Here is a 26,212-nt window from a genome sequence, read left to right as displayed (position 1 = left end):
ATAGTGGCACTGATATATACAATCAAGGTACTTTATTTGCTTTATCTCAAGTTTTCACTGACATGTCAACTAATGCTTCCCCACCAACAATATCAGTTCATTATTATGATGCCATCATGCCGTAATTAAATGATATTTAATTCAAACTCGAAATTGTTGTCTTGCTCTCCTTGCTACAACAGGCTGAAGGCGAAGCACAGAGAGCAGAGAGTGCAAAGAGTGAGAAGTTTTCAAAGCGGGCAAGAAAATGGAGCATCATCTCCATTGTGGTGTGGGTGTGTGTACTGGTCTTGACCCCTATATTAATGGCACTGTTTTCGTACCTTCTGACTTTGATCGACTGAGAAACTCTTGAACCTCCTGTACTTGTACAGAACTTACATTTTGAATTCCAAACAAACTTCAGGCGATGCAATGCTGCAAAGACCCATTACACCAGTGTGACCACACACACAGGAAACTGCCGTTTGTACAGAATGATCAAATGACTGCTGGCACAGTTTGCATGATCTACTTCCTCTTCAACATTCCATTTGTGCTTTTTTTTTACATAATGCTTGCTAAGTTACAATACAGTAAGTGAAGCTCTGTTTTATGTGTTGTTTACCTTTATAGTTTTGGGACTGGATATGTCCAAGGACAAAATGAATAAACACAACGGGAAAACATTCTCTGAATAAACTCTTGCTTAATTTATTTGACATGACTCTTCAACTAACTTTGACATAAAGATGCATATTAAAGAATTGCTTGTCATTCCAAGGTAAAGCCCCATCCTTACTGTTTCCATCTCAACTGGAACTGCTACCATCACTAAATGTAAGTGGAGATGGTAGATTTGTGATTCAGTTGAATGAATTAAATCGGTCAATTAAAACAATAGTTAGAAAATGTATCCATTTAAATTGGGACTTTAACTTGGAAGATTAACAAAGATGTTAAATCACGGCAGTGCTTCGTTACTAAGAACAATATGATGCTTCATGTATTAGCCAAAAAAGGTATAGGTTCTCTTTGTTGCATTGTTACATGTAATATATATCAAGAATGCTATAGAATATTCAAACATATAAACATCATTAAACATTTTTGTATAAAAACAAAACAATTGTGCTGAATTTCTCAAGCTTCAACATATACCCTCATGAAAACAGTGACAAGATTGTTACAAAGCGGCATACAATACATACAAATACAAGACATATGAAATACCTATTTATACAGAACATCTTGCAATTAAGGCAATCTTTATTAATAGTAGGCAAAGGTATAAAGAAAACATATACGGGCTGTTCTTCAACATGCCATTTGCTATACAAATATAAATATCACAAAGAAGAAAACCCAATTATAATGACGTACAGAAGCTATCAAGCAGACATATCTATACACCTCTACAATCGGTGCCAAATGCTTTTGGGAGTGGTATGACATTTACATGTTGGATTTTCTACAGCCTCCAGCCTTAAAAATGTTTGACAATCAAAGACAGCTTTCTTTACCCTGAGCTGAATCAAAAAGATCTACATTTACATTTAACTTGCTCCATGTTACTTGGGACATTAGCAGATACACAGTACCTAATCGTAACAAAATAATTTTAGCAAATCACACAAATCTCTTAATGGCATGTTTACAAAGGTATGTTCAGCATTTCTAAGAGGGAAAATAGCTGCCAGAGGAAAATGTTTGGAAACAAAGCCACATGGATGAAATCCTGAAATAACAGGGATTATTATTCAGGCTTTGTAATAGCAGTGAGACAGACAAAGCAATTAGAACTATCATTTGGAGCACAAAGTTTAAATATAATTGCTTAGAAAAGGCTCATCACGGTTTACCATGTATAAGATTTACTGTGCAAGTAAGAAAATGTTTGTTTCTGGGCAGGGTCAATGAATGCTCGTTTCTGGACAGGATCAATTATTCCACAAGTAACATACATGGATGGCTGAAACGTTGATATTCGTGTTCAGAAATGGGCACGGTAGAAAATTCACACACATTTGAACAAATACACACAAACTATTTCTAGAAAAGAGGTACAATTACAATAGTATGCTGCAAAGTTTAAATAACTTGTAGTCTACCAATGCTACACAATGAAAATAGCATAATTCCTTAATTTTATTATCATGACAACACTAATAAATACAGCTCATGGATGGATAAGTATTTTGTGGTCAGAAGTTCCACAAGATGATGTGAAACATCCTACTGGATGGAAGCTATAGTTTAATAAAATGCGGTTACGTTTCCTATCTTTGTGGTGCATTTTGTAGCATCTTTTAAACCTTGCAAAGCCAAATCATTTTCAATAAGCATTTGTCAGCTGCTGTCCTCATCAAGCGTTACCCACAAATCCAACTGGTCAAGCTTGGTGCAAAGAAGCGAGTCCAGTTCCTGTATGCTGATGGACGGTTCATCTTTAGAATTATGGTAGTTGCTGCGCCTTGGCCTGCCCAAGGATGAGGTACTCCCGGCCTTCCAAGGAGCACTAACAACTGGCTTCTTTGGTTTTCTTGGCACACCGACCTCTGGGAACTCGACAGAACGTTTGATACGCTTCTGGCCAAAGACAGACTGAGAACCATTCCGTCTACTATGTGGCAGCTCAAAAATGGTCTCCAGTCGGCTGAAACATGAGGATGAAATTAATGACGGTTAAAGGCAAACAGATGGTACAGATTAATTGCGCCTAGCTGATAGTTTGAGATATTCCTGCCTTACAGATGTTGTGATAACGTGGTATCAGCACTAACTGGCTGAACAGCCAGGGTGCCCCACTAATAACTGGTTTATGATTAGGGATGGGCATGACTAATAGCTGCTGTGGGACATGTGTCGATTACCAGTTTACAATTAATGGTATTTCTGATCAAAATGGTGATTGCGAAACCTCACCAATCAGATCTCTACTCTGAGACGATTACAACGCAGCAGAGAAAGCAAAGCAAAACAACCTTTTCCTGAATAAGCCATGTGTCCTTGCTAAGAAGAACAAGGCGATACCCACTACCTTGGTTCCATCTTCAAGTTCTTTCCACTGTCAACAATCTACGTACACACCGATCATCTGAACATACATGCTTTAGCTTGTATTCCTTTATAAGAATTACGAACACTGATATTTTAACTAATGTGAGCACAACTCACGTCAAGTAGTCTCTTTAACGGTGCACAGCTCAGAAGAGTTTATATCTATACCCATTTCACCCACGCAATAACCAGGCCAATGCTGAGTACCGGAACCTTAACATGGTGATCGACACGTCGCCAAGCAACGCGCTTTCAGCACAGTGACTCCGGCAATGCCAGTCAAGCTGATAATGTTTCTGCTTGTAAACTGGTAAAACTGAGTTATTTGCAACCGTTTTCCTACTGTGAAAATGTATATCATTCAGGGGTTGACACTTGGGTCTCAGAGGCACTTGCCTGTCTGGCAAGTACAGGTCATGTCCACTTGCCCGAAAAATTAAATCATGATAGGCAAAATTTGCATTACCGTTAATTTTAACACTTACTTGCAAATTCTGGGGCTGTGCGATATGGACACACCTCAATATTTATGCCAAATATCTCAATAGCTATACAATACGACTTGCCAGTATTTAAAATTCCACAAACATCTTGCGTTTTGTTTATAGCGAACTAAAGACAGTTGCTTCCCCACTCAAACTCTCTTACCCGTTGGGCAACCTGAAAGCAAACTCCACCTGCCCGAGCGTTTTATTTACTTGCCACGGGTAGTCGGGCAACCGTTAGTGTCACCCCTGTCATTGTCGCTTGCATTAGTGAGTCCTACTGCTTGTTCGGGGCACCTGTTAAGCACTCCAGGCCAACAGTGGGGATTGGAAGCGTCAGGGACTGCAGTACACAGGGAGGCATTGGTAATAGCTAAATTGAAAAAAAGAACACAAAAAAAAGGCTGTGATGATTGGATACATTAAATTGTCTCACCTTTCAGGGGGCATGGCAAAGTTCTGATTGGTATAAATTTCCTCCAAACTGAAGTCCTTCTTTTTCAGCCTGTTACAACACATAAGAAACAACTTATTAATCAGTCTGGTTGCCATTCAGGGTAACCTGGTGATTAGGGCTGAGACAAAATTTGGTTCAGAGCTTTGAAGTGTGGGCCGTTGGGATTTGGATTCAGATCCTAAATTCAGATTGGGTCAATTCGGCTCACCTTGTTAACCCATTTATTTATTTTCTTCTTAAACGTTTACCACACAGTGGACAATTACTTCCTGCTTGTACCTGCAAATAACCATGAAGACTAACATGTCTTACACTTGATGACTGAGATGAAGCAGTTTTATTTGTACCAGTAAAATACCAGATCTGCATCAGCATCTGTGTGCTACAGAGCTTTATCTGGTGTTTGCAGTGGATTGTCCTACAACTAAGCACCAAACTGTTACTCCTCAATGGCTGATGCATGCATAATTATGATGCATACACATTTTTATCCAAAAGTTAACTCACATTGTTTCATGTTTCAATTGCACATTACAAAAACACACTTTAACAAAATGTACATACTGCTCAAATTAATGAAGGGAATACTTTTCCCTTAATTTATTTTGATCACACACACACGCACACACACACATACATACGTATACAGAGCTCACGAAAATTGCTCAAAACAATGAATGGAACAAAGTGTGTGTAACAAAACACGTTGATGCCATACTGGTGATCAATCATGGTCATCAGTAAGTGACAGCCACTGATCAATATTGTAATACGTTCACTCTAAAAAGCGGATCCGTTGTTGGCCTACTTGTGATTGGCCTACTCTAGTGGTTGTCATTGTGTATGCATGTCACTCTACCCGCAATGACGCAATACACTGTATCATCTCTCTAGGATTGTACTGCTCCTGGACCAGGAAGTGAGACAGAAATCACTGCCGAGTGTTCACCCTTCCTATCCTGGACACAATTTATTTTAAAGGCTCCCCATCCAGCAAGAGGTTCTGGTCTCACCCTGGGACTACGACTACAAAACCGCTGCATGCGTGATATTGGCAAAATTTAAATCACTACTCGCCAATTGAGTGCTTTAGCCTTTCTAGTGTAACACATACTGCATATAGTATTACATATCTTCTAAAACTATTCTAAAATATCTCTATCCAAGTTTATACTAAAAGAGGAGCTATATTAAAAGTAATGCTCTCTCTATTAAAAGCCTGTCTCCAATTAAAAACGGTCTCTGTGCAATATGGAATGTATACAGTCCATTCATGTAAATTCAAATGTATTAATTCATACCCATATTTAGGCCCTTTCTTAGCCTCTGTATCGTTTCTTTACAGTAGTTATCTATCCTATCGTTTGTGCAAGCAGATTCAACGAAAGGGCCTAACATGTGGAGGAACACGCATTAGGTCCTTTAAGATCCATGGTTACCCTGCTCTATAAGCCTATGGTAACCTGTAGCCTACCTAAATTTATGAGCTCAAAAAACATTTCAGAGCATTTTAAAGAGTAGGTTGGGTACAGAAGCTTGCTAATGTTGCCTTGGAAAGCGGATCAGAATGCAGGTGAGTTAATAACACCTGCGGTTGGGTTCAGGTGGCTCCAGAGCTGACCCACGCAACACCACTGCCTTCTACAACTGCAGCACTGTAAATGTCAAACAGTATCTTTCTTTCTTTCCTTTATTTATTCTATAATGTTGTATTGGATCATTTCTTATAAAATAATCAGAGTTAGTTCACTTGGATGAAGCCCTATGCCTACCATATCTTCTTTTTAGGAAGCAGAAATGAATAGATCGTTGAGGGATGTCAATGACGTGGCCTCTGCCGTTGCTATGCAATAAATCTAATAATATTTGAAATCTAACCCTATTCATCCTATCCTATTTAAAGATGAAATATTTTAAACTCTTGCGCAGGGTGAGGATAGCTAATGTGTAGTTAGCTTAACTACAAAATTGATCAAACAACAGCCGACCTGATGTGTCCAAGGGTTTTGGACCGTAAACACAGTAAAAAATCATGTTTATTTGTCAGATCACTATACACTATACAACATATAGTGACTGAAAAACATTAGAGCGTTAGGAATAAACTGTCTATACAAACACATTATAGAATTTCTCATATGTCTAACACAATATATGTACCTGATGGGTTTGGGCAGGCCCATAGGGGTGAGATTGTTTTGTGGTTTTGGCAATCCTCTGCGTATCCTTATGGACGACACCTTTCCCCGTTCCTCGCGCTTTTTCACCACCTGTTATGAAGAGAAAGGGGTTAACATCACTAGACATCAAGGTAAATTGAGTACAAAAGGTGTTAAAGGTTCTGACTTTAAGCCATACAAGCACTAAATAAGCATAGTGCCCGATTTTTGTCCCGATTATGCATTACTGTAATACTGTAGTGCACTATGATATGTCAATTTACTACGTTGTGTGCATCCGTGTGTCCTCTCGGAGAACAATAAACAATTGATCAATCTTCATCTCTGACAATAAATTATATCAACCAATGAAAATAATTCTAATAGTGCTAATAAGTATAAGTCATGTAATTACACTCATTATGTGGGTACAATAATTGTGTGCATCCGTGTGTCCTCTCGGAGAACAATAAACAATTGATCAATCTTCATCTCTGACAATAAATTATATCAACCAATGAAAATAAATGTTCTAATAGTGCTAATAAGTATAAGTCATGTAATTACACTCATTATGTGGGTACAATAATTCATACCTTGATTTCCGAATCCGAGAAAGACTTCTCCTCTCTCAATGTTAATTCCTCACTCAATGTTAATTCCTCAAACTCCTGACTGGAACAACTTGTGTCCTCACCATATTCATCTTCCCCACTCTGTTGTCTAGTCTCACACTCCAGGGGAATCTGTGCCAACGAACTGCGAAGAGGGACAAACTCAGAATAAATGTTGACTACTCCATCATCGGTGGGCATACATCAGAATCTATAAATAATAACAACCGTTCAGCTTTTTTTAAATTACCTGGAGACAGAGGACACAGCGGCTGCAGAGGTGTCAGCTCTTGAGGGGAACAAGTGCCAAGCAGAAGAGCTGGGTGAAGATGTAGAAGCTGTGAAAACACTTGAGGAAGGGGAAGAGACGGGATTTTGAGCACTGCTGCTGGTGGCCGCCACTCTGTTCTCAAACTTCTTAGAGAGGAAGGCCAGTGGGCTTGAAAGGAAACAGGAGGCCAGGGCAGAAAGGGAAGCAGAAGGAGAGAGTGGCACAATACCAGACAAATGATGGGCGACACTTCCACAGGGAGCAGATCTTCTTGAGGGGTACACCTCTTTTCGCAGGCACAGAGGCGCAATCTCTCTCTCTATTTCCACACTGCAGACAGTGTGCCGGCGAGCACGCCTGGCTGATGTATGTGCATGGAGAATAGGAGGAATGTTGGGTGAATGGTGCTGATGTGATGTGTAGATCTTGCCATGCTGTGACCAGTTTACGGTAGGACTCCAGGGTGTGTCATGGTGGATAACGGATGGCATATCCGGGCAAGAGTAACTCCGTAAAAGGCCACTAGAAAAGCTGTTTTCTGACGGACGTGTTTCTACTGCCAAGTCCAACTCCTGACCAGCAGTTGTGTTTGTCTCTTCCTCATCTTCATTTCTTTTACTAAACAGAACTCTGCATTTCCTCCTTTGGTTTGCAGCTCTCCTTCGCTTATTTTTCACTCCTCTTGCATGGTGACTTGGCTCAGATGCAGAAGTGTTTATGTCAACCCCATCTGTGAATACATCCACCCTCCCATCCTCTTCTTTTACTTCTTCAATAACTTTGGTCTGACTCTGGTTAGTGGCTTCACCATCAGTAAGAAGTATCTCATCCGTAAGAGATTTAGTACTCATCTCTTTCACACCAATTCTAGTGACATCTTTCAAGTCATACTGATATACTTTTACAGAACATTCTGCTGGTGTCATTTCATAAAGTACAGACACAGACTCCATGGAGGTCTTATCTCCAACTTCTTTCGATTGGACTTCTTTTACTGTATCATATGAAGTAGAGTTGTCCATACTTGGCTCAGTGAATAGTTTTACACCTAGCTCAGATTTAACGGATACCCTGCTGTCCTTTTTCAGCCTCTTGGATGAATGCTTGGGTCCAATTCTACCGCCTTCCTCCTTCAAATCCAAAGTGCTGTCCGGCTCTGAAATCAAACTATTTTGTTTTAGCGATTTCCGTTTGAGTGGTTTTATGGATGTGTTCATGTAGTGTGAACTGTGGGGAAACGTGGATGTCGGTTGAGAACTGCACAGCTGTACCTGCATGGGCTGATCGGGGACACCTGAGAACGGTTCATGTTGGGATTCTTTTGTCAAAATGGTTGTCATGGTAGTTTCCATTTGTACATTGCCGTTAGGTTCACAGGGACTGCTATTGGTTTGTTTCTTGGACATTTTGTTTGAACCACTGGTATTCCTCCTGTTATTGTCCTTTTGGCTAATCTCTGACACACCATTATTATGATGCATTGAGGAAGCTACCGTGGTACTGGAAACATTCTCAGCATGTGTGAGTGACATTGCTTTATTTACTTTCACAAACTGATTTTGTCTGTTGACTCTGTTCTGTCCTCCAGTTAATTTACTTTTTGTATCCTCATAAACATTTATCTTTGTTTCAGTAGCACAGAGCTTCATTTCCATGTCTTGGACAGTATCCATCTTGACAATCCTGTTCCTTTGCACCTTTAAACCTCCCGGTATGCCGTTGACTGGCCACAGATTCAGGTTGTCCCTCGATATTTCATGTTCTGCACATTCATCTGCTATCTTTTTTTTCCTCTTCATCAAAACTGCTTCAGTGTCAGTCTTCGAGCTCAGATTCAATCTTCGCTTTGCTCTCTCAATTCTCATCCCCGAACCTGCCACACAGTCAGGCTTTGCCTCACCCTGGGCCTCATTCGGGGTGGCCTTTAGAACACCTTCATGAAACGCAACCCCCTTTGATGCATTCCGCAGGCTTTTTCGAGGGAAGAGACTGCTGTCTGTATTACCATCAGGCAGGCTATCGGAGGTGGACTTGTGAACTGAAGCCACAGATTTGGACACTTTCTCAGAAGCACTGCAAGGCAAAGGTCTGCGTTGTAAAGAATAATGTGTGTCGGTTTCCCTCTCAGTCGACGCACATTCATCCACTGCACAGCCGTGTGGTGATGAATCAGCAACAAACGTTACATTTTGAGAGTCTTTAACGGAAGTTCGTCTGAGGTTCTCTCCACTTCCCAAATCAGTGCCCCCTTGTTGGGGTGAGCAAGTAACCAGCTGGTCATTTACTCCAAGCTGGCTAGAACTCAACGTAAAACAAGATATACTATGCTTATCACTTGTAACTGCTTCCATCTTCTTGTTGTCATTCTTAGCTTGGCCATGTGCATGAAAGGTTTTGCTGGTTTCTGAGCATTGACTATCAAATGCTCGGCTATGAGCCTGCAGCTTACACTGCTTCAGTTCATCTGTGTTGTCACTGGCCAGTGGAGAACTATTAGCTTTGAAAAGCTTAACAGGGGTCATGACTATCTCTGTGAAACTGGCCATCTTTGATTTCAACGACTGAAACAATGGGCCAATAACCCATCCTGTCTGCTTAGGTGCAGTTCCAACAGCCAACTCTCCACACCTATCCATGTCTGATGAAGGAGCGTCAAGGCCCTGTGCGGTGTTTTCAACGTGCCGTTTTCCTACATTTTCTTTAGTAGATAGATTAGCATCCACCCTTCTGCCTGTCTGGTGCCTATAATTGACAAAGACATGGGAAAAAGTATGAGACAATCTGACAAAAACATTTGCTGCTCACTGAAGGGAAATAAAGAAAAACTAATGGTTTCCTTTCAATGTCGCATTAAGAGGAAATGCATTCTTGAGCTACGGGTGATGCCCTGACAAGACCTTACTTATTCTGAAATGCTGACATCTAGTGACTGTCTCCATCCATTTCCCTTTAAACATGACACATTTTGTCCACCAAATAAACCTGGCAATTTTGTTTGACCACAGCAGGTGCTGCTTTCAAGAATGCAGTCATTTGTTGCAGTGTAGAAGACAGATGAGTAGTTTCTCAAGACAATTAAAAAAATATATACAAATAATTTAAAATTAGCATAATTTCAACATATGATAAATGTGATGCACAAAACAAGCTCAAAACAATTAGAGTGCATACTCACTTTGCTCAAAACAATTAGAGTGCATACTCACTTTGCTCAAAACAATTAGAGTGCATACTCACTTTGTTGGGCAATCTGAGGTATCCTCAGAATCAAGGGTATCCTGCAAAGAAAATATTTCAGAATATATGTTGTAGGTTCTGCTCAAAAAAAAAATTATACAATTTTGAGAAAAAACTAAAGACAGTAGACAAGGATGATACTGTACATCTTGCCGTCTAGGCTTTAGTAGGTCACAGTAAGAGTCAATTGCTTGTTTGTGTCAGGTGCAACAGACCATGAAGGAGGATTAAATCACCCAATTAACCCTCACACCAGTCCAATGTAGTGTACAGTATAGGTCACTACTGTTGTGGTACAGGCATTAGAGCTTCTGCACTAACAGAAAAGTATCAGGGGCAGCTCTAACAGCAAATGCAGGCAATTGCATGCAGACATGCCAGAGAGAGAGCACAAGAGGGTCAGATGGACAGACAAAACAATGAGGGGAGAGCAGGACAGATTAAGGTTTCACAGCAAAGAGAGAGGGCGCAAGGAGCAAGGGAAGAAAAAGACCAACCAACCTCATTTTGCTTTACTTGCTGTAGGTGTGCGTAATCGACTCTCAGCAGATTTACTGACAGAGATTGTGACAATCGCACCTACAGAAAGATACATGATTTTAAATGTTTCTTCTTTTTAGACTTTTTTTTTTTTTTTTAGATGTGTTGTTTTTATGCTTATGTTTTTCCTCTGTACTGTAGCACTTTGAGATTTGTTTCAAATGTAAAGTGCACTATAAATAAAAATATATATTATTATTACATGAGCGTTACAGTTGGGAGGGATTGGCATTGCAGCAGCAACTATCTAACATTTCCATTCCTTTCATTCCTCCAATCTCTAAATAAAGATTTTTAGAGTTATAGTACCATGCCACTCTCCCTCTCTTGCTTGGTGAAGGACGGAGTTTGTCTGAATGATCTCTCAGGTGCCACACGGTCCTTGTGGCTCTGCTTTTTCGGAATCTGCTCTTTAAACCCCTGAATGCGACCACTCCTCCTGGTGCCAGACTTTCTCTCATCCTCCTGAGATCTGTGAATAATTTGAAACACCAAATGATAGCCTATAAATCAGCTTTTCTTGTTTCAAATACAGTGAGGGACGTTGTGATAGTCTCCATCTCTCATAGGCTCTAGTCCACACATGGGCAACATGCGGCCCGGGGGCCGGACCCGGCCCTTTGACCATCTCAATCCAGCCCTCGAAGTCCTCAAAGCAAAACTAAATGACCACCCCAAAAGTCTACATCTTAAAACAAAGGCAGCATTTTGTGTTAATGGTTTTGAGGGAAATTAGTTCAACTCCAATTAATTATTAGTAATTAATATGTACCATTAGAGTACATATACCTGCATTCCATCCGTATGTACTCAAATGTTAAATGTCTATAATGCGACAGTGAAACAGCCTTGATTCCATCTTTATAATGCATATATTATGTTTGATAATGTGTGATACAGTAAAGCTATAAAAAATATATATATACATATATATATATATATATATATATATATATATATATATATACCTTTTAAGGTAATGTCTACCAAATTCATGCAGTTTTAACATAATTCAGCTCTATGTGTTTCAAGTTTCAATCCAATAGTCCAGTGTGTGGCCCTTCACTCACTTTAGTAATTATGGCCCGCTGGGGAAAAAAAATGCTGCCCACCCCTGCTCTAGTCTATGCTATTCCTAATAACAGCAATTAATAAAAAACGAAACGGGGGAAAAAAGACAAACATAAAAAGACAAAACAATGCAAATGGTGCCAGGATAACTATACCTGGGAGTGAAGGAGGGAAGGGGAAGGAGAGGTGGTGGAGGTTCACTTGGGGGGGGTACACTACAGAATGGGTTTGGGGGAATAGCATCTGAGTCAGAGGGATATGTCAACATCTCTCTCCCCCTGTCTGTCTTCCTCTGTAAACAACAATAATGAACAAAAGAAAAAAGCATGCAGGAGGATATCAATTCGACATAAAAGCAGTGGACAAAAAAAAAACACTCATGGAATTAATGACGATTAGTTTACAATCCTGTAGACCAGTGTGGTTCTCAACCTTTTCAGGCCGTGACCCCCAAAATAATCCTATTTGAACTGGGGACCCCCACACCCTGATAATCACTTGGAATTGTAGGAGTTCAGGCATTACATTTCGGTTTCACAGACAGATATTGTGAAAATAGAAGATCGCCAAGCACACAATGCCTCGCAAGATCGGCTATTTTCACCTCTTTCTTATATCATTTGACAATTTGGTCAATGTTTGACCAGTTTTTATAGCATAGTTGATGCAGTAACTGTCTTTTTCTCGCTTCTTTTTTTTAGGTATTAAAAAAGGTCTTAAGTCCTTAAAGGACGACTTCACCGCTTTTCAACCTATCTTCATATAATTGGTCCTCACTAATACTCATGATAAAATGGTACAATTTTTTTCTACTTGGTCTGTGTCTCAGAGGAGGGCTGTGGACAGTTCAGAGTCCCGTCTACCAGTGACATCATCAATGGGGAATCCAAGCTAATAGAAACTGCAGGCTTTCTATTCCTGGAAAGTTGCAATGCAATAAAAGAAGCCATTGTTCTCGTGTTAATAAAAATCGAAATAAAAAATGTGAAATCTTGTTGGAAAAAAAAATCATGCTTAACGATGACGTCACTGGTAGACAGGTTTCTGGACTGTCCACAGCCCTCCTATGAGACACAGACCAAGTAGAAAAAAATTGTACCATTTTATCATGAGTATTGGTGAGGACCAAATATATGAAGATAGGTTGAAAAGCGGTGAAGTCGTCCTTTAAATAGTCACTTCACTGTCATCTGGGGGGCCCCTCCCCAAATCGTGTGGGGACCCCCCTTGGGGTCCCGACCCCATGTTGAGAACCACTGCTGTAGACTATGGTATTCTGCAGTGAAGAATACCTGTTGGAGCGACCATATTCTGAAAAATATAGTGGAGACTGGGAGCACATAGATCGTTTATCAATTCCAATAAGTGTTATTTTAAATAAAGCCCCTTGTCATGAGAGTAGAACTTTGACATGCCACTAATGATCCAACTACTATAACTAGCACAAGGGCGTAAACTCAAATTGTATATTCTCTATAAATGGTGGTGGAAAAAGTACTCCAATTTTGTACTTAATAAACTTTATTAAGTTAAGTAAAAGTATCACTACTGCAATGTAGAAATACTCTGTTACAAGTAAAAGTCCGAAATTAAAAATGTACTTGAGTTAAAGTACAAAAGTATAGGTATCAAAATGTACTTAAAAGTATCAAAAGTAGAAAGCACGTATTATGCAGAAAGTTTTCAAATGTTTAAAAAATCTTCTGAAAATAGCAGATCTACGCAAGTAGATCGGCTATTTTCAAATTGCCGAAATGTATATAGGGGCCAGGGCTGAAGTATAATGTATGTTTTGTAATAATAATCAAAATCTACAAAGTAACTAAAGCTGTCAAATTATTGTAGTTGAGTAAAAGTACAACATTTGCCTCAGAGATGTAGTGGAGTAGGCGTAAAAGTATTTAAAATTGGAAATAATCCAGTAAAGGACTATTTTAAAGCTGCCTTGAAAAGACACCTATTCTCTCAGGCTTATGGCATATAGTTGTTTGTTGTTTGTTTGTTTGTTCAGTTGTCTGTTATTTGTTCATTGTTCTGATGTAAAGCGTCCTTGGGTTTATGAAAGGCGCTATATAAATTCAAGCTATTATTATTATTATTAAAGTAAAAATATCTAAAAAAAATTGTACTTATTTAAGTACAGTACTTGACATGTCAAGGTAATGTAACTAACGAAAATGATATCGCTAAATACTAACACTGAAGCTCAAGGTGTACCAAAGACAAGTAGCCTACATTTAGTCTCAAAATCAAACTACCAATGTGTTTGATCATTTCATACGGGTATCACTTGATCAAAAAAGAAGCTCGGTATATTTGCTGGAAAAGAGACAACCTGGTTTCATATATTGGTTTCATATATTCAAAGGTTCATTTTACAAGCCATTACTAACATCCCAGCGTAATGTTGAGAAAACCTGCTAGAGCAGTCTTTTTATTTTACACATCGCGTTTATTTTAACCGTCCCACCCAGGGTGCCTTGGTTTTAGCCAGCAGACATGAATGGCACGGTTGCCGTCCGGATTCATACAAAAAAAAAAAGCCGAAAATGGCTGATCTACAAGCTCACAGCGGACCGGGCGCGCTATGCGCGGTGAGCTTGTAGATCGGCTATTTTCAGCGCGCGACGCAGCCGTACGACGAAATGCAAACGCACACATTACGCTGGTACCAGGGCATAGTCAGAGCCATTTAGCGGACGTCAACACACGCTGACGTTTGCGCGCATTCCGCGGTGACGGGGAAACTAACGCATTCACGACACCCCCAGTATCATTCACTGCACGTTTTTATCAAACCAGGCTAATAACGTCTACAAACTTACCACAGGTGCGTTTGTAGAGGCGGCACACTGTTGTGATCATGTTTATCGTAAACAAGCCGACATGCCGGACGGACGGCGCCCTCCTACGTCTAACGTCTTCCACACATCTACCAACCCCAAAGAGCAGTGTTGCCAATTGCCATATTTTGTGAGAGAAATAAGCAACCAGGTCTATGAAAATAGCCGATCTACAAGCTCTCAACGCGTGGCATCGCGAGCTTGTCGATCTGCTATTTCCAAAAACTCTTGCAATAAAATGTGGAATATTTATTTTTGAAACATTCTAACAACACAAATCCCCCTGGTACAAAACATTTTCATGAAAATATTTGACAACCACTGCTTTAAATAATTATTCAAACAAATTGGAAACAAGCCTAAATAAGCAAGTACACTATAGAAACAAGCCTAAATAAGCAAGTACACTTTAGAAACAAGCCTAAATAAGCAAGTACACTTTAGAAACAAGCCCAAAGAATATTTACAAGCAACTTAACAGAAAAACAAGCCCAAAATCACTTATAAAAAACGGACATGGCAACACAGTCAACAACCACAACGAGACGGTCACATCATACCAACCAATCACGACGGTGCAGTCGCGTCCCATCAGCCAATAGAACATTGACATAGCTTTCCGCCAGACAGGGCTTCCCGGCAGTGGACCAATCAGATGACGCCGCTTCAAGCAACGCAGAAAAGTGTAGCCTTTAGCCCACAAACATGGATATACAATATACATGTCATACACACTCAATTGTCCTCGAGTGACCTGGAAATGTAAGTTAATTACGGCTTAATGCCCAGTACCACCAGTTGGTAGTTTGTAAATCCATTATATGAAGGGTTTATTTGTTTTTAACTCTACACATCAAATCACGGACATCCCACTTTTTCCCCCTTTTTGGGTGGGGTGGTGCACTGGTGGGGCATGCATGGTGACGTAAATATTGCCAGTGTTCTCTTCACTTCAACTGCTTACAGACAATGGCTATTTATTTTATACTGTAACGTAATATTTTTGCAGTCTTTGGCAGCATGATTCCAATTCTGAAAGGTGATTGTGATATAGATATATTACCACTTCCCTCAGTGTACACGCTGGACTAACCGAACCTCTCATCTGCAAGACTTGGCATCATCGGATGTAAAGTAAATGTAAAGTGCATTATCAATAAAATCCATTATTATTATTACTATAGGGTCAATTGACTACGAATTAAGTCTAAGTCAGTGGTACCCAACCTTTTCTCCTTGGAGCCCCCCTCCCGACCCGACTCTCATATCTATGCATATAATGCGTTGCAACACGACATGATGTCTGTGCATTTGTGGGAGCAGGCAGCATGTTTAACATTTTGGTCCCACCCACCAGACAAAATTGGCACTGGAACAGTAAAATCGAAGCGGATACGTTTGTGGAGTTCTCTCTCCTGATTGGATAAAATTGGTATAACATCCTGAAAAATGTACTCTCTGTTTACTGAAGATCTAGAGACAGGGAGACCCATGTTACTGAACAAAGACTCTAGTCTATACTATAGCAATGATTACTATCAGAATGTAGTGCTTTAACATTTTAACAAAATCTTTTTGTACCCAATAATATCCAACATCTTTATCAATTTGGAACCAAATCAATTCAGTTACAGTGAGCATTTTCATGAACACCGACTCAATTAAAATGAAGAAAAATAATGGGTCAGAGGAACAAGCCAAATGAGCAATTTATTAAAACATGACATTAAATCTCAATCTGATGCACCAAATTTGACATCAAATCAAAACACTGGACAGTGGTGAGAGGAAAGATAATTTTGAGTAAGACAATGGTAAATCACATATAAATCTCAAAGTCTAGTCTCTTGGAGTTGTAGAACTGGGAGCCTTCTTGGTCGACCCTCCTGCAGTAAACACCATCTTTAAAATAGCCTTCATCCACCCAGTCCTGAAATTAAAAGACAGTAAGAAGATTAAAGCTGGTCAGATTTGGGTTAAAGGTAAAACCAGCCGGTGGCGGTATGACGCAGTGACTGCTATGGGATTTCAACTTCAGTTTCCCTACTTGTGCACTCAATGTAATTTAATTTGGCTAAGGACACTACCTAATTAATTGTAAAATGCACAGTAGTTTAGCATGAAAGGATCATAACAGCCATAGACCCTCTCAGAAAAGCAGTAACTTAAAAAATGTTTAGAGGTAAGCATTTTAAATGCCCAAACTAAGCATGGCATAAGCCATTCAATGTAAAACAAATGTAACTACTTGCTGACAGTTACATGAGTTTTTTGATTGACTGGTTGAATACCTTAATAACAAGTTTATTAACAGTACATGTAGTACAGTCAAACATTATGCTAAAAGGATAACACCTCGTTTCCATTGTGGTCCATTGTACTCAATTCATCAGTATGACATACAATACATACAAACAAATACATGTCAGTAAAAGCGCCAGTAGTAGCAAACGTTATATTTACAGAGAAAAGAGGGGTGGGAGCACGGGTGTTCTACTAAGCCCAATTGTATTTTGAGGTCAGTCATCCTTTTATGTTCGTTTTCAGTTTGGGTAGGTAGAGTCGAGATCTTTAATTAAATGGCTTTTGGTAAAGCATAGTAGAATGCATTTTCCCCCATGTTTGAGCCGAATGTTTGGGGAACGCGGTAAAATGAGCTCCCTCTGGTGGTATGACCCTGGGCATCACTCACTCTAGACTCTAGAGAAGTAGTTTGACAGGTAAATGGGCACTGATCCTCTTAACTATCACGTCACACTTATGAAAGGTGGGATGTGGATTTACAGTTACAACATGCATTCTCTTTTTCCACAAGTTCTGACTATATGAATTATAAACCAGCAATATTACATCTTGACATTCTGGCTATTGTGTATAAAAGTGTTAATTGGACATACATGCTACTTATTGTTTTAGCTGCAAACATGCATAAGCCACTGTTTGTCAGTCTGTCAAAAACGTTCAAGTGCAAGCCAAGAGCCGGTCACACCGGTTTGGTTTTCAAAGTGAGATAGAAAATAAAAGAAGAACACCACACACTTATACCACACACTCTTGTGCAACATTTGGGAGAAAAAGAAGAAACATGTTGAACGACAAAGAATGTATTGTATAGTCCAGGTTTGCACCTTTGCAACAACAAATGAGCCAATGTACCATATTTACAGTATTTGCTTAACAAACATAATCGTAAAAATACCTGCATGTGCTGGCTGCTGAAGGGTCCGTATAGTTCTGAACTTTCCTCATTGGCCCATTTGTACTCCCACATCACTTCATCATCACTCACTAAGGGGAGAGCAAACAGGGTTTAAAAAAAGAGCACATTTTAACAATTAAAATCACACACTAGGAGCACTGTAATCAATGAGGTACCTCCGTTACGCTCTTTGTCCTGGGATTTGCTGCCCTGCTTCACATCGATTTTATCTGCGAACATGTCAAGTTCTTCCTCCTCTTCATCACTGTCATCGTTGTTTCTGATTGCAGTTGATTGACTCTGGCTCATGCTCTTCAATTTATAAGCCAGCTTTTCATAGGTTTGCTGATAGATCTCAAACATCCCACTCCCCACCAGTCTGTCAGCCAGTGCCGTGAGCCTGTCGAGCTTTTCCGTATCTCTTTTGTTCTCCTCCGTTTTCTCATTCTCAGCCCTCAGCTTGCTCCTCTTTCGTCCTCCTAGGCCTCCCAACCGGCGGAGTCCTGCAGCGACAGTTTCCCCTGGTGACAAAAGTTCCAGCACAGCTTGTGTGAGCTGATACTGTGTGTAGGACGCCAGCGGGTCTTCTGCAGGCTCGGTTCCCTGCATATCTTCCTCAGTCTCACTGTTTTCCTGCTGCTGCTCCTCTCTCTTTTTCTCTTCCTCAGCTTCATCCTCATCCCCAACTCTGCGTCTACGCTTGGCTGCCAGACCTTTCTTCTTTGACTTCAAAGGTTGTTCTCTTATTTTGACCTAAGCAAAGACCATTTTTTATTACTGTACAGTTTAACATATGTGTGTGTGTGTGTGTGTGTGTGTGTGTGTGTGTGTGTATGTGTGTGTGTGTGTGTGTGTACATACAGTGATGCTCATAGCCCTGTGTCCTACGTCTCTGATGCATATTTTTAAGAAAGGACGCATCAAACAAACCATCGCGGGGCCCACAGGACGCATACTACTTAATCTTGCTACATTATGAACAAATTCAGCACTTATAATGCGGGACATTCCCGCATTGAGATTATCCCCAGAGCCAACATGAACACGCCTGCGGGCCTCGTCTCCTTCTCTCCTGAGTGACTGCATCTCTCGACAGGCAGTGAGCCCCCCTCCCTCTCCGCTGGCTATGTGTATTTATAGTTTGTCGAACCGTACTGTTGCACACCGAAACTCTTGTTGTAAATCGTTCTTTTCAGTGTGACACAAGCATAAATCAGACTTAAAACGTAAATAAATTATTTGAAGGGAATAACGCTTTGTAAAAAACACCAGAGCAATAAAAAATATCTGTTCCGTCTCTATTATGCTTCCCCCTTCCACAAAGCTTTGTTGTTCTATAGTTCCTATTAGTGATGCGCGGGGCCGACCCGTAACCCGCGGGTCAACCCGCGGCGCGGGTGGTCGAGTCAGGATTTCAGAGGCAACTAGACGCGTCGCAATTCAGGGCAATTGCAAAGTGTGGTTGCGCCGACGCGATTCGCGGGTCGGTGCCGCCGGGACCCGAGTAATACGCTGGGAGGAATACCGTCGGAGGCTGCGGCAATTACATTGTCACGTCACTCCTGAGATCACTTGCTTTTCATTTTGAGAGGATTGATCCCCCAAAAATCATGTTTTTGCATAAAACGGTTACGTTTTGGGCATTTGTGGCGCCCTCTATGGGTCAAAGTGGAAATTATTTTGGGAATTTGTTGAGTAAACCACCCTCGACATGTGATTCAAATTTGGGATTGACCGGACGTTTCGTTCGTGATTTGTAGCATTTTTGGTAAAACGGGCCCCTTCCACTAACTTTGGAAGCCATTTACGGACGAACGGTAAGGACTATCAAAATGCCGTTTGGATATGTTTATCGCATGGGCCCAGAGATCATGTGTACCGATTTTTGTTAAATTTGGACAAAATATATGGGAGGAGGAGCTAAAAGTGTGTTTTGAAGAAAATTCAAAATGGCGGAAAATCTATCCTGACGCAAATGGGCGTGGCCTATATGGGGAGATGCGTCATGACCCAAGAAATCTAGGGGAAAAGAAATTTTGATTTTACGACCTACGGTTCAAGAGTTATAGGCCAAAACGTAAAGGGGGCTGTTATAGCGCCACCATGTGGCCGATTAGTGTAATTATTTTATCAATAATTTCGGACTAAATTAGGAACCTCCCCTCCAAATCTGGTAACTAGCTCTTACGGTTTCTGAGAAAAAAATACTTGAATTTGAGTTTTTGCACTTTTCCATTAAAGTGGATGGGGAAATTTAATGCACTAATAAATCAATATCAATAAAACTATGCAACCAATCTCTTAGCCTTATACAAGCGCACGATTCCCGGTGAGGCCGGTCATTTTGACATATGGCACTAAATTGGGAAAAATAAACTGTGGGAGGAGAGACGATCTAAACTATTGTTTATCTAGCATAATAATAATAAAGCCGGAGGATTACTATAGTCTGGTTGCCCTGTTAGGGCAACCACACTAATTATGCGGGCTGCGGGTGAGCGGGTCAGCCGCTCTCACACGAAAAAATAAATAAATAAATCATATGCTCTTGTTTTGTCTTTATTCCTAATAAGAATAAGAATGATAACAATAAAACAGTTTGAATACACTTGGGGTGTATACTTGAAGATTATTTTCTAACCTTGATTTTACAGAATTATAGGTACGACCCGCGGGGCTCAACCCGGGTCATGAAAAAACCCGACCGCGCATCACTAGTTCCTATCTATTTCTGTTTTTGCAAATAGTATTTTTCCTATTATTATTTTTTGGAGTTTCTGAATTTCCAAGTAGTAGTGAATACAATGAACAGTAGGATATCTGTACCGTAGGCACAGAAATGCATAAAGTAGACATCATACTAACCTAATTCTACTGATCTTTCAAATCAATATGTAAAACTGTAGGTTACTACTGTAGGTTTCTGTCCAGTTGACGCATGCTATTTTACTTAGACTAAACATTATTATTATTGTAATTATCATTTATTTATTGATGTATTTATTTTTGTGCTAATAAAAAAAATGACAGCATTTTGGGAAAACCTTTTTCCCCGATTCAGGATTAGTTTTTCAGATACATCATCATCATACATGAATATAACCATAATTATAGCCATATAATATCAAATACGGGTTTAACGCTGCAATTTCTCAAAAACAACTCAATTGACCACCAAAAAACATCACTGTACCTATACACACAATATGTGTGTGTGTGTGTGTGTGTGTGTGTGTGTGTGTGTGTGTGTGTGTGTGTGTGTGTGTGTGTGTGTGTGTGTGTGTGTGTGTGTGTGTGCGCAGTTCACACACATACGTATATACACACATACAGTATATACATACACACACACACACACACACACACAGAGATGTGTAGATAGAGAAAATAATCACAAAAAAATGTATTTACCCAGTCTATGTTGTCCAGCCAGTTGTCCCTAATCTCTTCATCCTTTTTGATGAAGTAGTTCCCCTCAGAGTCAAAGTGTCCTTCCTGCATTTCCTCCGACAGGTTAAAGGGTGTAATGGGAATCCCCTCATCACAGTCAATTGTTGCTCCCTCTTGTCCTAAAAACGTTCCCAGAGTAAAGAAAAAAAGTATTTAGTACACATCAACTAGGCTTGGCCAATCCTTGGGGCGGCGGGAGTAGGAGGGGTGGTGTCATATACGGAAAATGTTTTGCTTAGCACAAGGTCAGAGGAATTATAGTAATGGGTAGGCAGGGAATGCATGTATTTGAGAGGGAGTTGGACGTGTGGCTGGCAGAGACAGAGAGATTTGAGAATGTTAGTTGACCCGTTAATATTAAGTGTTAAATAAAAGACCATTATTGGACTATATAATAGTCTGTTGTCTTTGACAGGGAGATGCATCACAGCACAGAATTTAGTGAAATCAATGCCATCATGGACGATCTATAAGTGTGTGTATTTGGGAATGTTATGGGACTTTACCAGATGCCAAAGGGGAAACATTAAAACAATCAATTTAATATCAATGTGTACTCTATTCAAACAACGGCTCTCTTTAAATGTTTGTGTCTGTGCTGGGAATCTGGGTACGACAATATCACAGCATGATCATATTCCGTTTAGCCTGATTTTATTAATTTTCGTATCATCACAATCCAAAATCCAATGTTTTGGTGCGCTGCTATGTGGAGAAGTTTTGTTTTGTACAAATCTCAGCCTGCGGCCCTGTTACTTAGTGCGGGGCTCCACGAGCGCATATGAAACATCTCTAAATGCACAGTATGTTTCATTTAGTTATTAGTTACCATTTAAAATCATAGCTGGAACAACAAGCCAAATATTCTACAAAAGAGGAAGGTTTGCCCAGCCAGCAAGAGTCATAAGCTCATTTCTCTAGCACAATAGCTCCAAACATGGAATAATCTGAACCAATTATTCTGGAAAAATAAACGACAAAACAGATCCATCATAGCAAATGTGCTATGATAAAAAAGGTGCCAGTTGGTAATTTTGTATTATACCAGAGAATGACAAGAACAGAGTTAGACCCCACTGCTAAACAAAACACAGGTGCAGAATCGAGAGACTCTGGAGCATGTGTAGTTGAAGACACAATGATGTGTGTAGGGATCAGGGTAGATGTTTAAATAGTATGTTCATACAATATATGGACAAAAGTTCCAAACTTTAATAAATGAAAGCCAGCTAAATATATCACTTCACAAGTGCAGAACAAATAATCTATTGTTTCGACTTACCCTCCACATCATCGCTGGCCAGTATGTCATACTTGCTGCTCTTCGAGTCATCCTCCCCTTCATCTTCTTCATCACTGTCAAGGGAATGTTTTCCCTTGAATCTGGAGCCAGGTCCAGTCACTTCTTCACAAATCTGACTCACCAGCCAGAGAGAGAGAAAAAAAGAAAAGAAAAGGTCAGCGCCACTGCTGTATTTATTCTCACGTCTCAATTATGGTATTTACATTTTACAACAATAAAATTAAAGTTATCATCTTGTATGGGATATTAATTTGAACTACAGTTTTACTTTTGATTAAGCTTAATGTGCTCGCTTAGCACGCTTTCAGGCATTTTGTTTAAAAAAAAAACGGCACCGGTGTCATATGAGACTCCAAAAAGTTTTTTTAAAGCATTTCATGTAAACCCAGAACACACCTATTATAATACAATACGCAGTATTGCCTTCCATGTTAAACACAATCAGACCAAGACAAGCATCTTCACTATAGGCTATGCCCACATCAGTTTATGCCCTTCCTTAAATTAGAACATCCGTTGTGAGTTGTGTTTATTATATCATGTATGTGCAAGAGGCAAATCATTTTTATTTATTTTTTAAAGTAGTAAAACAATAAATCAACATGGTAAGCCAGTAACATGAATTGAATGAGGACCAACCAACAAATAAGATATTATGGACCAATAAATGATTCCCTTTGGTTTTCATTACAATGCACTTAAACGTTTGTTCATGCCTGCATGGGCTTGTGAAGTTCAGTGCTGTATGCACACGCAGTACAATGTTATGCAATAGCTTTGGATCAAGGCTATCATCGATGTATTTAATCGAGTCTGACTTTTACTTTCGGATCATATATGCAAATGTCTAAATCGATACAATACAACTATGATAGTCTTGATCCGAGGCTTGTTATGCAAGAGACTGCACCTTTTTGTTAGGAATTGGGTCAGCATCCAGATCTAACTCCCCATTACCGTCTTCAAAAGTTACTTTTCTTTTAGACATGGTGCTGCTGACGGAAAGGAAAACAGGTTAAAACAACCAACAACCACCGCGCAAGCTTAGAATAAAGCTCAACTTAGCAATAGCGGGGAGAAGGTAAACATCCAACGTTTCTTTAATGTTGTGGATAGCACGGCACGTGTAAACCATTATATTGAATACGTTTCTGTGTGGTAAACAAACAGTCGTGTTTCTGTAATGTAGCAATTAGCCAGCTAAGCTAACACTAGAAGCATACAGTGGGTGCAGAAAAAGCAACGCGTGTGTTCCCGTTTTCTAATGCTAGATAACATTTAGTTAAGTTCAATGCAGCTAACGTCCGTTATTCGACTCAATAAATCAGATCAACAAATAACACGACAATTAAACTAATACAGCCATTATAAATATAGCCAAACCTGTTCGCATGGTTTTGTTTGGGTCGCAAGTTTGTTCGTGCGTGGTTCGTTGGTGTTCGTGTTTTCTTCTTCTGTTACAGTTTATTGGCTGTTGGCAAACATAATTATGTGCATTACCGCCACCAACTGGTCTCTTCAGTATTAACCTCGCGTCACCAGTCTTTAGTACTAGTAGGTCAAATGAAGAGACCAGAGCATAGGACCAGAGTCCAGTTACCCATAATAAATTAAAAATAAATATATAAACAAATAAAAATGAAACTCAAATACTCTCTATCAAATTAGTTACTCTAAGTAACTCTAATATACATCTATAACACCTTACCCCAGAATTTTTCCTTAGCATGTAAAATCATAACATACTTAGAATTAGCTGCATTCTTTATAAATCATATTCTCTAGTCTACACAGCAGTGATTCTCCTTTTCATGTCAAGGACCCCAAATTGACATGTAATTGGCCACGGACCCCATCTGAAACGATTTTGTGCCAGCGAAACCGGTGTTGTAATTCTTAAAAAAAAAGAATTTATTTCAAGATCGTTCTAAATGTTTTGAAAATAGCAGATCGGCTATTTTCTAATACTGAATTATAAGATCAGGTTAAAGTGGTTAACCAGTCTGTTACTGATTTTGCTCCTGACCAGCAGGAACCCCCTCGAGAATCCCTGGGGGTCTCTGGACTAGGGATGGGACTATCACCCAGATTTTAAACCTCACAATTATTTAATCGTAGAGCTATAATATTAATAATAATAATAATAATAATGCATTTTATTTATAACACACTTACATTTTTGCAAATCACAAAGTGGTACAAAAATAACAACGGCAAGACAAAAACAAAAAGACCCTTCTTGGGGTAAAAAGTTAAAGCTCAGTATAATCGTGATTTTAAAATTAATAATAATATTTCTCTACTCAGGTCCAAAATAAATTAAAACTGAAAATATTATTTTGTAAGCTTTTGGAGATATTGATGTAGCTTTTATTTACTTCAAAGAGAGCCACTTTTTGTTTATTTGTATTCATTATTTTGTATGTATTGTTTGGGAACTTTTGAGAACCAAATACTCTACAACATTACATGCTCTACTGTTTCTCCCTCCCCACAATGATCACATCTCCCTGTGTTGTGTTTTCCAATGGTGTAACCTTGTGTGGTTGATGTTCTTCATATCCATATCCGTTTTTGTATTAGGAAGTGATTATTGTGGTTGATGTTCATCATATCCAGATCTGTTTTTTATCAGGTGTGTGTCCACAGCTAATTTTGCATAAGATTAGGCACATTGCTGGCAGTGGACCAAGGGGCCCTATCTTGCACGGCGCCTTACCCTTATGCCTACATTTATAAGGCATTTTTTACTATTTTGAAAAAGATTTTAAAATTGTGAAAATAGCCGTTCTACATCATCACGTTGTGAGCTTGTAGATCGGCTATTATCACTATTTCAAAATGTTTTTCAAAATAGTTAAAATGCCTAAGAAGTTTAGGCATTAACACCAGCAGCATACAGCATACAGTAACACAAGAAATAATTTCACAGTCTTTTGTCCATGGACATTTAACCCAATCCAAGCAGTCAGTGAGCTACCTAGTCTTTAGCCCCTTTGACATAGTTTGTGCCGACGTTCATGATTTAAATTCTTTCTTTTTTTGGGCTGTTTTGAGAATGGGAGTGACTGGGGAGTAATGGGTTGGACCAATGATTGAGTCCAACAACCTGGTGCCTTTTGTTCTTTTTTAGTTTTAGTTTCCCTGGCAGCATGGGTGGGTTCTCCTCCCCCCTTGCAGCACCCTTGCAGCTGGCACCATATGTTAGTTCTTTTTCTTTATTTTTGTATGTTTTTGTTGATGTAGTATGCCAGCTGACATGGGATTGCCGTTTCGGGGTGGTGGTGGATTCACAGGGGATGTGCAGAGCTATTTTTAGTACTGTTTGCGTTGTTCTGTTGTTGAAATACTTCTGTTGTTGATCCCACCTGTTTTTTATTATAAAGAAATTGAAAAGTGAGAGTGCTGACACCAATGCATGTACCAAAACGAATATGGCCTAATACAGCGCCATCTTGAAATCACAGACATAGTTACCAAACAAGCATGTTGGTTGTTTTGGATGATCTGAGCGGGACATCCCTATTGAATTTAATGTTAAATA

General features: G+C 39.6%; 2 protein-coding genes across 4 annotated transcripts; both read right to left on the bottom strand.

Moving 5' to 3' along the window:
- Window positions 1–350: 350 nt before the first annotated feature.
- On the bottom strand, window positions 351–14,824 carry prr14 (proline rich 14). Of its 2 annotated transcripts, XM_080447240.1 has the most exons (10): window positions 14,699–14,824; window positions 12,029–12,165; window positions 11,112–11,274; window positions 10,764–10,841; window positions 10,263–10,303; window positions 7,005–9,767; window positions 6,737–6,899; window positions 6,142–6,251; window positions 3,961–4,029; window positions 351–2,635 (listed from the first exon to the last, which is right to left on the bottom strand). In XM_080447240.1, the coding sequence occupies exons 2-10, from the start codon at window positions 12,139–12,141 to the stop codon at window positions 2,329–2,331; spliced, it is 3,807 nt and encodes a 1,268-aa protein (XP_080303366.1). In that variant the 5' UTR covers window positions 12,142–12,165; window positions 14,699–14,824; the 3' UTR covers window positions 351–2,328. The 2 variants fall into 2 exon arrangements, with proteins under 2 accessions (XP_080303366.1, XP_080303367.1); XM_080447241.1 differs by lacking the exon at window positions 10,764–10,841.
- Window positions 14,825–16,407: 1,583 nt separating this feature from the next.
- On the bottom strand, window positions 16,408–24,107 carry cd2bp2 (CD2 (cytoplasmic tail) binding protein 2). Of its 2 annotated transcripts, none has more exons than XM_080446406.1 (7): window positions 24,052–24,107; window positions 23,579–23,660; window positions 22,648–22,780; window positions 21,327–21,484; window positions 18,092–18,668; window positions 17,916–18,004; window positions 16,408–16,646 (listed from the first exon to the last, which is right to left on the bottom strand). In XM_080446406.1, exons 2-7 carry the CDS (start codon window positions 23,654–23,656, stop codon window positions 16,536–16,538), a joined length of 1,146 nt encoding a protein of 381 aa, XP_080302532.1. In that variant the 5' UTR covers window positions 23,657–23,660; window positions 24,052–24,107; the 3' UTR covers window positions 16,408–16,535. The 2 variants fall into 2 exon arrangements, with proteins under 2 accessions (XP_080302532.1, XP_080302531.1); XM_080446405.1 differs by having other exon boundaries at window positions 23,579–23,663; window positions 24,052–24,088.
- Between the last annotated feature and the right edge of the window lie 2,105 nt (window positions 24,108–26,212).

The sequence above is a fragment of the Gymnoscopelus braueri genome (genome assembly GCF_963280865.1).
Source record: "Gymnoscopelus braueri genome assembly, chromosome: 13".
Classification (NCBI taxonomy): Eukaryota; Metazoa; Chordata; class Actinopteri; order Myctophiformes; family Myctophidae; genus Gymnoscopelus; species Gymnoscopelus braueri.
This window is presented reverse-complemented; position numbering and strand designations above follow the sequence as displayed.

What these genes read in the sequence shown, in the direction of transcription:
- prr14 (XM_080447240.1), bottom strand. Translation starts at nt 12,141, where the DNA reads ATGTTGACATATCCCTCTGACTCAGATGCTATTCCCCCAAACCCATTC. An exon ending in ACCTCAGATTGCCCAACAAA is followed by an intron (nt 9,768 to 10,262) that starts GTGAGTATGCAC and finishes TGTCAATTATAG; the next exon opens with GCACCAGACAGGCAGAAGGG. An exon ending in TCTCGGATTCGGAAATCAAG is followed by an intron (nt 6,252 to 6,736) that starts GTATGAATTATT and finishes TCTTCATAACAG; the next exon opens with GTGGTGAAAAAGCGCGAGGA.
- cd2bp2 (XM_080446406.1), bottom strand. Translation starts at nt 23,656, where the DNA reads ATGTCTAAAAGAAAAGTAACTTTTGAAGACGGTAATGGGGAGTTAGAT. An exon ending in ACCCAATTCCTAACAAAAAG is followed by an intron (nt 22,781 to 23,578) that starts GTGCAGTCTCTT and finishes CTGGTGAGTCAG; the next exon opens with ATTTGTGAAGAAGTGACTGG. An exon ending in TCAGCAGCCAGCACATGCAG is followed by an intron (nt 16,647 to 17,915) that starts GTATTTTTACGA and finishes TTTTAATTTCAG; the next exon opens with GACTGGGTGGATGAAGGCTA.